The 11,234-nt window shown below is 43.3% G+C and overlaps 1 protein-coding gene across 3 annotated transcripts; it reads right to left on the bottom strand.

Moving 5' to 3' along the window:
• Positions 1-379: 379 nt before the first annotated feature.
• On the bottom strand, positions 380-10,667 carry arrdc2 (arrestin domain containing 2). Of its 3 annotated transcripts, XM_005730195.1 has the most exons (8): positions 10,606-10,667; positions 9,530-9,784; positions 3,296-3,513; positions 3,095-3,197; positions 2,757-3,013; positions 2,505-2,667; positions 2,010-2,170; positions 380-1,739 (listed from the first exon to the last, which is right to left on the bottom strand). In XM_005730195.1, the coding sequence occupies exons 2-8, from the start codon at positions 9,780-9,782 to the stop codon at positions 1,686-1,688; spliced, it is 1,209 nt and encodes a 402-aa protein (XP_005730252.1). In that variant the 5' UTR covers positions 9,783-9,784; positions 10,606-10,667; the 3' UTR covers positions 380-1,685. The 3 variants fall into 3 exon arrangements, with proteins under 3 accessions (XP_005730252.1, XP_005730251.1, XP_013765585.1); XM_005730194.1 differs by lacking the exons at positions 9,530-9,784; positions 10,606-10,667 and adding an exon at positions 4,870-5,308; XM_013910131.1 differs by lacking the exons at positions 9,530-9,784; positions 10,606-10,667 and adding an exon at positions 4,861-5,308.
• Positions 10,668-11,234: the final 567 nt, after the last annotated feature.

Here is an 11,234-nt window from a genome sequence, read left to right on the forward strand (position 1 = left end):
CACGCAACATTGCTAAACAGAGACTCTCTATTATTTTCTTTAAAAGAAGAAGAAAGAAGAAAAAAAGCGGGCGTCCTAGCACACGTACCAGTCAAGGCAGTCGTAGCGCCTAAGCTGTGGAATAATTTACCCCTACACATCAGACAGGCTCACACTGTCAATCCTTTTTAAATCTTATCTTAAAACGCATTTTTATTTATTGGCTTTTAATACAGCATGAGAGTTATTTGTCAATTCATATTTGGTGTTTGCTTTTAATACTCTAAGTTGTTTTATTATGTATGTCGTATTCTTGTACAGCACTTTGGTCAACGCTCCTGTTGTAATTAAATGTGCTATATAAATAATTAAACTATTAAGGAAACGCTGAAGACAAACATCTGTTCAAAATTGTTTATTAGAAAAAACAATTACAAAAATTTGGGCAATACTGTGAATCAACAATTGCACTTGTATAAAAATAATACATTCGTCGACTTCAGCCATTGTCACACAGCTGAACCTGAAGACTTCTGAAACTCCTTTTTTTTGGAAGTTGAGGAGAAACAGAATCCTTGAGAAGGTTTTTTTTTGGAATGTTCTTTGTCCCTATGTTTCAGTGGCATCTCCACCTAAAGGCTTGACCCACAGCACCGAGGCATCTGGCTCCCACCGAAAGATTCAGTCCACACAGCTCGGAGGTCTCCACTCCTCCTGTCCTTTTGTTTAGCAGCTGGGAGAGCTACTCTACGAGCCTTGTGCAGTTTTATAAGCAAACTGGAACCCCCTATTTTATTACCACTGCATTATAACACCATAGCTATCTAACACTTCAGTGCCTTGAGCCTTGTGTTAACACAACAAGGCTCTTGGAATACATCTACATACATGCTGACTGCTTCTTTTTTGTTCTAAGTTCTTGCAGGATACATTCAGCTCTATCCAGCTCTGTCCGAGAGAACAGCTCCCTGAAACTCTCATGCAAACTTCAACTGCAGATAATTAAGGCACACATATTTTTTTCCCTTTTACATATTGTTACCTGCATGCATAAAATACGTCTACGTCTTCTTTTCTGACTTTTCTGCTCCACCGTCACACCTACGTATGCGTTCGAGTAACAGAAATCACCGTAGGCACACAATGCATAGTGATGTGTGTTTTAAAAATCTCAGGCATAGGGAAAGTTGGAAACTGAGGGAAATAATTGCACTTCTCTCTTTACGCCACTCAAAGATGACAGTCGGCCATCTTATCAAGAGCGCCTTTTTCAGACATCTGAATGCCAGGTTCAGTTCCAACTTTCCGCCTGGTGAATATCAAGTGATCTCAACCCTTCCCAAAATGTCCCAAATTCCTTGAAAACACAAAAAAAATATAGAGATATCTTCACGTTAGGGAATCGTTGATTGGGAGGTATTTGTAGCTCACCACGCAGGGAACCAAAAGTCACTTGGGAAGGACAGGAACCAAAGCAGAGAAGTTGCTTTCCTTTCAGCCAGAACAGGAAAGCATCCACTTTACTGGACTGGAAACAAAGTGGCACCTCCTCCACTAACATCCAGTTCCTGTGAGCTCCGTCTCCTGGCGCTCCAGTCAATCTGTTAGCAAGTGCTATTAATCAGAGAGACATAATCCGGGAGAAGACAAATCTCTTGATTTGTTTCGTTAATGAGGCTGCTTGAAGCTCAGGCAGGGCTCTTGGTTCAACATGTCATGCAGCGAGGTCTCATGTTGATGAGCTGAGGGTTGGGGTCAATCTGCAGGAAAGAAAAGAAAATCAAAATGCATCAGATGAAGGTTGGGCAAGCAGATAATCCAGTCTTTGAATAAAACACTCTTCAATTATGCTCAACCTACACTCTGCTTACACCCACAGATTTGTTTCCATTTAGCTATTGTTACACAACACAGCTGAGATCTCGAGGTTTTGGTAAGCAGGGAATAAAAGGCCTTTATATGCAAGCTTTTATATGTGCCACTCAATCGCAGTAAACAACAGGAGTCGCTTCCAGCCAATTGTGACTCACCTCGCTGTACACTGGCGGAGGTCTGAAGCGAAACTCTTGGACAAAAGCCATTAGGGGTCGCTCCAGGATCCCGCTCAGGTCTTCAGCCTGTTGCGAGGCCACGGCGTTGTGGCGCTGCTCGGCCTCCTCCTCGGTTACCACAGAGCTGTAATCCGGAGGAGCTGCAGGGAAAAAACACAGGCAGGATGAGTCCACTCGCGTGACACGACGGAACAGCACAGGTCCAAACATCGAGCTGCTGACTCATGACTTCATTTTGAAAGCCCACGTAACATTAAGCGCCTTTGGCAGTAACAAACACTGATCTGATCCAACATGAGTTTCTGTGGAACCAAAACCTTTGTTTGTACATCTGACTCATGCAGTATTTTGGCTTTCTTGTCAAAGAAAAAAGTGGCACGCTCTAAAAATAATACTGGCAAAAAGAAAGAAAAACTTGTTTGCCATGTGGGGAGTTTTTCCTTTTCTTCCCATAAAGCAGTACGGGACACTTACGCTCTGGCTGCTCGGGGATGGCCATGCGCAGCCACTCCAGGTTGACGCTGTACTGGCTGCTGACGCTGGATGTTCGGCTGCCGAAGGGATGGAGGGGTATGGTGCCTATGACCAGAGGCAGCTCGAGACACAGCTTGGATGTTCCGGGTACATCAACACAAACCTGACGGGAGGAAAGAGAGTTTATAATGCTACCTGGACTGAGTGAGGACTCAGAACTGCAGCAGCGCCAATGTTAGGCCGGCAGCTTACCTTCAGCATGTACTCCACTTTGATGATGCGGCACTGCAGGATGGACGGACCTACAGGTGGGATTTTGATGGCGCGGCCGTGCCAGGTTTCCCGACGTTTGGCACCGACGATGTCACCGCAAAGCGTGGCCACGACGGAGCGCTTCTGCTTCATGGTGCCGCGGGCGATGAACGTCTGCGTCTGAATGATAAAAGCTTTGGGGACAACAGATCTGGAGGTAGAGTTGTCGAACTCGGCAAAGACCGGTATCACCTCGCCTGTGGAGAGAGAAAAAGCACGCTTAGAAAGATGAGACACTACAAAAGTTTGAGCACATGGGAAAAGCAGAATGTGCGTACCTGGTGTGTAGCCTTTGCGGTCAATCTTTGCAGTTACCGACACCTGCCCAAAGCTGCGGTACCACGCCCGCGCCATTTTATCCTTCGTACCCGCCTGTGGTGCCTGGAGATTATAAAAACCAGTGAGCAAATTCCATAAAACCCTCAAAATGCATAAATAAATACATCCCAGCGATGAAATGTGAAGTCTGAGGCACTTACCAGTAAGGCTGGTGTGTTAATGTCGATGGGCTCGATGACTGTAAATTCCTTCTTGATTTTCCTGACTGTGGCCCACGGCCTGTGTAGCTTAACTTTGACCCAGTAACGGATGCTGCCATGTTTTCCCTCGAAGGAGGTGACCAGAGTTTCTTCTGGCAGCTGGAAGCTGAATGGAAACTCATGTTTGCCAGCAGGTAGGACTGTCACTTCACCGTTATCTGAAAGAAAGAGGGGGAAAAAATTCTAAGTCAGTCACCTGTTCTTTCATTTTTTTGTTAATTTCCCAAAACAATTTCTATAACAGAGGCGCAGAGACTCGCTCTGTGGTAGGAGGAAATTTTACAGCGCAGACGATCAGGTAGCACAGACTTTGTTTTATTTGATGATTTAATGGTATGTATAATCTATACTTCATATAACCTGCATCAGCTTTGCTTGACTGTGGAAATAAACCTCAACTTGACAGTAGAATGCGCTCTGATTACCTGAAAGCTTATTTATTTGGCAGCAAATACCCACTTTTAAAACTATGCATCACAACAGACACAAAAGTATTCTACATGAATAACGCTTGTTTCATAGGAACAGTCCGTAAGCCTGTGTTTCTCTGCAATCACATGGTTGCTTTGCTTGCTCAGAGGGGCGGTTCCTTCTCTATTGTGCTGACTGAGAACATGTTTTCCTCGAGCGATATCACACAGCTCGTCTCAACTCTCCTGGGTTCTCTTCACTCTTGCAGCACAAATCCGGGGACTGGTGTTTTGGTTTTGGTGAACCTTTGTTAGATGAATACTCCGATTTCATTTAAACAACACCAACAACATGTCAACTTCACGGGTCAAGTAGGCTGCAACAAGAAAGCCTTTCTCGTGCCCATCAGCAAAATCCCCCAAAGCAGATTCAGCTGATATGTGCTGCATGATGTGTTTTCTCATTGCTGGCTGCAGGTTTTCACACAACATGCAGCCGAGCATAGAGGCTAAACTCGGCAGGAAAACAACAGAAAAATCGACAAAGCCCTTGGCTGCCCATTTCCTGCCTGTACTTTAAACCAAAAACAGCTCCGTGTCCAAATGAATGAAGCCAGAAACCTGAGGCAAAGTCAGCATGCAGAAAAGAAGGAAAAACAAGTCTGGATTTGCTTTCGATTTGGAAAAGCCAGTCTTACTTCTTTTATTTTTCCCCACAGACGTTTTGGGGGTGAGGAAGCAGCTGCTGCTCTATGTTCTTTATGTACATGCTCACGTATTCTTCTTCAAGGAAGTAAAAGAAATGAACCTGAATGGTTTTCTTTTTCATTGTCAGCGTTTACACGAGTTGCTGTTCTAGTTTACAAGTTTATAAATCATTCGTAACCAATGCAAAGTCTCCGATCTAAAGTTAACTACAGAAGTGGGGACAGTTAGACTTTAACTCATCCCAGTCACCATCTACGCAAACATCCTGAAACACACTATTTTAAGTCTGCAGACAATCTGTCCCCACACAGATAAGCTGTTTTCACAGTTGTCTAGACCGCTCGATCACAGAGAGGACACTTTGGCTGCTTGAGTTGACAGACTTACTGGACTGACCTGCCTGCAGCAACACCTCTCTGCGGTTCAGGTACTCCACTTCGTCGCCGTAGTTCTGGGTGTACGCGGTGCTGGAGCCCGCCGATCGGGACTCGGTCCAGTGCACTTTTGCAAAACCCTCAGCGTGAAGCTTCAGGGAGTCTACCCGACTCTCCCCGGACAGCTCCAGCACCACTCGCCCGGACACAACATCCCCACTGCTGTACACAGGAGGACAGTCCACCTCCGGAGAGTCAAAGACTATGTCAAACTTTTTCAGCTTGTCGAAAATCATTTTTTGCAGGTTTTGCGACTCCTCTCTGTTCTCAAACGAAAAGAAGTGAGAGATTCCTTTATTGTTCCTTCGCAGTGTGTTTAAAGGGTGCTGAGAGTGGCTCTCCAGGTTGCTGCCGCCTACTCTCGTGTGCTCGAAAGCTCGATATGATGTTCACTTTCGGACGGCAGCCTTTTTGCAGGCTGAGAAAGTGGGCGGAGTCTACGGATCGTTATGTAAGGCCTCAGGAGAGGGTTGAAGGCTGGGCGATGCTGCCTTCAGGAACTCCTCCTCGGCGCTGACCCTTCAGACTGCTGCTGTTGTTGTAAATAAGACATAGTCGAGACAGCTTCTTTACTCCGTCAACGTAAACAAGAAAACCGATCAGGTTTCAAAAAAGTGGACAGAACTTGAACTTCCCAGGATTCAAACAGCACATCTGGTAAACAGCAGGCTAAACCCACTTCAAATGCAAAAGAGAAACAAGTGGTGCGTCCGTGTTTTAGGGGGTTGTTGTTGGTCTAATTTGACCTCTTTTCTTTTTCTGCGTGTTTACAAGTTGACCTCCTGCTCCAGGAGGACGCAACAGGTATGAAACCACAGGGACACGTGCTCACAGCAGGGCCTACGAGATGATGTCAGAATTAACATGAGACTGTAATCATGATGAAAATGAAACTGAAAACAACAGCCGCTCATCTGGCCTGCTTATCAAACAAAAAGTCCCGGCATTACTTTCCATTTTGTCGGGCTGTTAAGGTGCAGCAATTCTCCCACACACAGGCACACACACACACAAAAACGTCCACATTTCCAAACTAAGCCTGAAGGAAGCATAACAAACACGCAGGCTGGGTGTGGAGGCGGTAGAGGGGAAAACGGGGCCTGGGGATGATTGATGGTTACAGGTTCTTAGAAGAAAACAGGCTTACTGGGTATGCCTCGGTCTGGGAGAGACCCTGGAAGGCTCAGGGTAGTTTCAGCCGGTACCGAAGCTGTTTACTCCACTTCTCCCCTGTCTCTTTTAACATACTATTGCAATTCAGTACAAACACAAGCAGCAGTTATTAAAGAAAATAAAGAAAAGTCATAGATGAAACGCAAAGAAAAGCTCTGCGACAGTTTAATTATGTCATCAATAGAGACTTCTTCAAATTTAACATTCGGCTCCAAAAATGTCCGAACAGAGTGATCTGTGCGCAGAAGTGGGGGTTTTAATCCGCCACTTTTGCAGGTTCTCTTCATTCAGGTCTGCTCTGTGAAAAACAAACTTGTTTACGTCTTTGTTCCCGGGACGAAGAGACAGCTCTCTACTGCCACTTACCGATCAGCTCAAGCCCAAATTTAACTTGTAGCAAACAAGTTGCATGCAAGGAGTTCCGATTTGGAGTAAAAAGCAAAGCCAGCACGCCATCTGCTGGTAAGCAGGAGCAAAGCCGGTGTTGTGCCAAAAAGTGATAGTCTGCCAAAAAGTGATTTCCGGTATTTGCCAAAAAGCGATTGCTCATATTTAAAGTGCTATAAGTAACTTGTTGGGCTATAATATGTTAAACATATGTCAAATGCATCCCTTATGGATGACATAAAGTCATCTTGAGCCACAAACAACATTCGTGTAGCAAGATACAAGCCGCAATCAGTTTTTGGCAGCGACTTTTATATAACCTTTATTTATGCAGTAAAAAAAACTCATTAACATTAAAAATGTATTTTGTAAGAGTAAGTTGCCCAACAAGACAGCAGAAATGGCAGCAAATATTACAATAGTTCTGTAAAAATATTTTAAGTGGGGATAAAGGACCGGATTGGTTATAATGTAAGTACAAGTTGTAAAGATACTTAAAAAACAGATAATGTTTTAATTCTTTATGTAACCCCTTTGTATCCCCTGTTCACCGAAGTCTATTTACGAACACACGTAAAGATATTACACATAAAAAATACACAGAAACACTGGAAATCAGTTTTTGGCAGACAATCACTTTTTGGCACAACACCGGCTGTAAAGTACTCCATGCTTTAATGCAGAAGGCCATGTGGCTTTCTGCACATGCCTGATAGATCACCCCCACTGTGTAGATGACTCTGTATGATTACTCTCGGAGGGGGACCAAAGGGGCTCCTCTGTGTGTGGAGCTGCTCACTAAACAAATATACGAACTAAATTACGACACAGCAAATATCAGTTCTATAAAGTTCTGCGTTAATTCACAGACAACTGGAGAATAATGAGCCTTAAAAAACACTGCAAAAAGAATGGGGAACAGCAGCAGCTGACAGCACGGTAAAGAGGGCGGCGCCAAGGAGAGCCGTGGCTTGGTTTCCTTGTTGCCATAGTGACGTAGGCTGCATTTTTTAAAAACAGCCCCCCTCCACCCCACGCGTTCCCCCCTCTTCCTTCCTTTCTTTCTCCTGTCTTCTACCTCCTCCTCTTTTTTTTTCTGCTTAGACCACATACAACATCCCACATCTTTAATTAAATGTATATTTACTCCTGTTCTAAACTCACCAGGTAGAAATAAATAAATAAATAAATGTATAAAATCTAAAAAAGGAAATAGGATTTTGTTCTTGGGAAGATGTAGGACACATATCAGAAGGTTAAGGCTGTGCAAAAATAATTAGCGCTGCTATTTCCTGGAGAGGTCCTGCAAATGTCATTTACAGGACAAACCTCCCAGTGTCTGTGCCAGTGTAACTTTATTCTGTACAAACCACACCAGTGCAAAATATACACGTACAACTCGTGCAATAAAGTTTTAAAAAACAAAATAAAACTGCATTTGTGTGACAACATTTATGAGACTTTTTTTTCCTTTTCTGTGGCTATTAGCAAAGCTAAAGCTGTACCACCAGGTCCATCTTTCATACACAGGTTCTATGGCTCTACACCTTATTCACACTAAACAGTTTTTTAGGCTTCACTGCTACAATGATCATTAGGACCAAAAATTGTCAAATCCTCACAAAACTATGTGAAATCACATAGTTTTGTGAGGATTTGACAGTTATATTGCTTTAGACACTTCATTTCATGTGTAAGTATGGTGGGATTTAGAAGTTCAACATGATGAAATAACCACAGATAACTCTCCTGTTTGGCTAATTGTAAATAAATCAATAATAAAATAAAAAGTGTTCTTCCAAAATTGATGAATGAGATGAGGAAAACTACAATGAGTTCAATTGGAAACCTGTTCTTTTAGTGACATATATGACTGAGGTGCCTCCATAGTGTAGTGGTAACAACAAATCTCTTTTGCGTTGTGTAAGGAAAGGCATCAGGTCTAAAGTAGACAGTGATATATATGATTTAGGATTAAATGTAGGCTGTAGAATTAATATGAATGTAAAAAGCATGCTAAGTGCACCTTTAACCGCAGAGCAGAAGGCACAACTGTTGCAGCAGATAATGATGCACTGTCTGGAATTGCAATTTCAATTCAACTGCACTGCAGCCGCTGGAATCTAAAACTACTGGCATCTACTTATCTGCCCAAAATATGGAGTCAAACACAGCATCCTATGAAACATTAACCACTGTGTTTATTTACACTGCTACGATGGCCTGTGCTCTCTGTTTCTCGATGCTGTCCATGCTCAGAGAATTCAACACGTTACAGTACCACGTCCAGTACAACGTCATACCCAGTGAACCAACTGCATATGTTTGGACTCTACACTAATGGGTTTGTGTTTAATGTCAAAGATTATGCTATCTGGCAGATATATCTGGTCGCTCACGCAGGTTTCCGCGCAACACATTTGGCCCAGGTGGCTCCAGTTTGCAAACTGCATCGACTACAAGACGCAGTGTTGACCAGCTGGCACACAAACAACAGATCAGCAGTTTAACACCACATTATTCGGCGCAGAGAGAACACTTTTCATCCACCAGGTGCAACATACACTGAAATACAGTGGTTACGTTTATATTTAGCAACAGAGCCGCAAACTGCAGAAACTTTATTGACAATAAGACTACACAGCTACATTATGGGACAGAAGAAGTAGAAAAAGAGTATGAGAATGGCATCAGGTTCAACACAAATAATACAAGTGTCTTTAAAAGTGCTGTCCTGCCCTTTCCAGCAGTCGCAGTTAATAGTTTGTGTGTTCACCACTACTGTCACTGCATCGAGTGCATCAAAAATGAACTCATTTGCTCACTCAGTTGTTTATTTTGTTAAATATAAAGAAGAATGGCAAAAAATCTACTTCTCACTTGCAACTTTAGCATTATGTGTGAGCCTAATAGTGTGTTTGTGTCTCAACAGAACCTTGAAAAAAAAGACTGTGGAAATTCACCTGGGGATATTTTACAGTCAGAGTGAACATTAACCACTGTACAAACAGAATACTAATTACTCCATGTCAGTAATATCATCTGCAATCTTTAATACTAACCTCTGATCAGATGCTGTCTCTTCCTAAAATAGGTGACTTTAGAAGTGTAGTCATTATAGACGGAGTTCATGCCACGGTTTTCCAGCCAGTGTGCTGTGGCTACTCCTCGTCCCAACACCTTCATGGAGTGTACTCTGGTGGCCCTGCGCAGCTCCAGGACCACCTGGCCAGACACCACCTCCCCTCCAATGAACGCCGCATCAGCCGGACCATCCAGCTCTAGGGTGAAGGACTTTATGGAGCTCAGTGCCATTTCTACATGCGAGGACAGAAGAACAGCACATAATGTGCACACACTGTTCACCAAGGTTGAATAGGTTGCCACAGTAATGATGCAAAAGTGTGCAAAACTGTTTTTTGGGTGCTGTAAAAAATATAGGTCTACTGCAAATAGAAACAGTCAGGCAGAGTATATATACTGTAGCGTGTCAGCTGGAGACATGAATGCTTCTAAAGCTTCTGTAAACACTAGGGAACCATGACACAATGAAATTATGCATGATGTCCTACCTGCCATGTTTAAAGGCTGAATTTAAACGTGTACAATGCATTAAATAAAACTCGAATCGAACATACAGTACTGCAGTTTTTCTTTCAGAGTTATTTGTAGGGTGGGGTTTGGGTGGTCTTAATTAGGGTGTCGGCCAAGATAGCAACTATTATGCGGGCTGTTTCGGTTTACAAACATACTTCATAATAATAAAACGCTCCAGTGTTTCTGCTCTTTAAACACAAATCAGGCCTAATGGTTACTTGGATGGTTTTAGTTACCTGTTTGGCCACGATGCATTTAAATTCAGTCAGCAATATTACAAAAACATTTCCCCATATACACCAAAGCCACATCTGCTTTGTCGTGCTATAATACTGTAGTAACAACCAACACATGTTTTCTGTTTACCGTAATGCATTTGGATCAAGACAAGTTCAGCCTAATATTGTTTCCATTATGCGGCTGCTACGTTTCAAATTTATAAGTGTCCAGAAGAGCAGGTTAGAGTTAAGAACAGGAACTGCGTCTTATTAAAACAGCTGCGACCGCTGAAGTGACGTTTAAAAGGCTCCTACTAACTCACCGACGGAAGATAAGAGACGTAGAGGTCCTCGCGAGGGTCGACGTGCTCAACTGCGCGTTCGCTCTGACTCAGTGAATGTTAAATGGAAGCCCGGGCTTTATGAACGGGGGCAGGTTTCAACGCCCAGATACAAGACAGCTCCGTGCTGTACTCCAATGAAGAAGAGTACATGCTCGCACATGCCCGCCCACTTTGCCGCTGAGGAGGAGGAGGAGGAGGAAGGACCGCGTGGAGTGTGCTCGCTGTACATCAGTTAACAAGGTGATTTTTCCCCGCTGTATTTACACAGTTTGTAGCATACTTCACCCGTGTTTATGTCTGTATATAAACAAGGTTTAAGTTAAGGATAGAGAAGGGTTGACTGCAGGCTTTTATTTTGAAGGCCGCGTGTATTTTTCATTTGAACTATCAACGCTTAGTTCTCTTATTAGTTTTTCTATTTGCATTATAAATACCAAAAAGTGTGTATTAAACTTGAAATGTAAAAGCCTCTCTGTGATAGTTGTGAGGCAGACGTGCCTGGACGCATGTCAGGCGTTTAAAAAGGAGGAGAACAAGGGCAATGAAAAGTGTTTTCTTGTTTGCATCTCAGTCATGTGCCCCAGCTGAAAGATCTGCTCACATGTTGG

Source organism: Pundamilia nyererei, unplaced genomic scaffold (assembly GCF_000239375.1).
Source record: "Pundamilia nyererei isolate P.nyererei 1_Seehausen unplaced genomic scaffold, PunNye1.0 scaffold00036, whole genome shotgun sequence".
In the NCBI taxonomy this organism is placed as follows: domain Eukaryota; kingdom Metazoa; phylum Chordata; class Actinopteri; order Cichliformes; family Cichlidae; genus Pundamilia; species Pundamilia nyererei.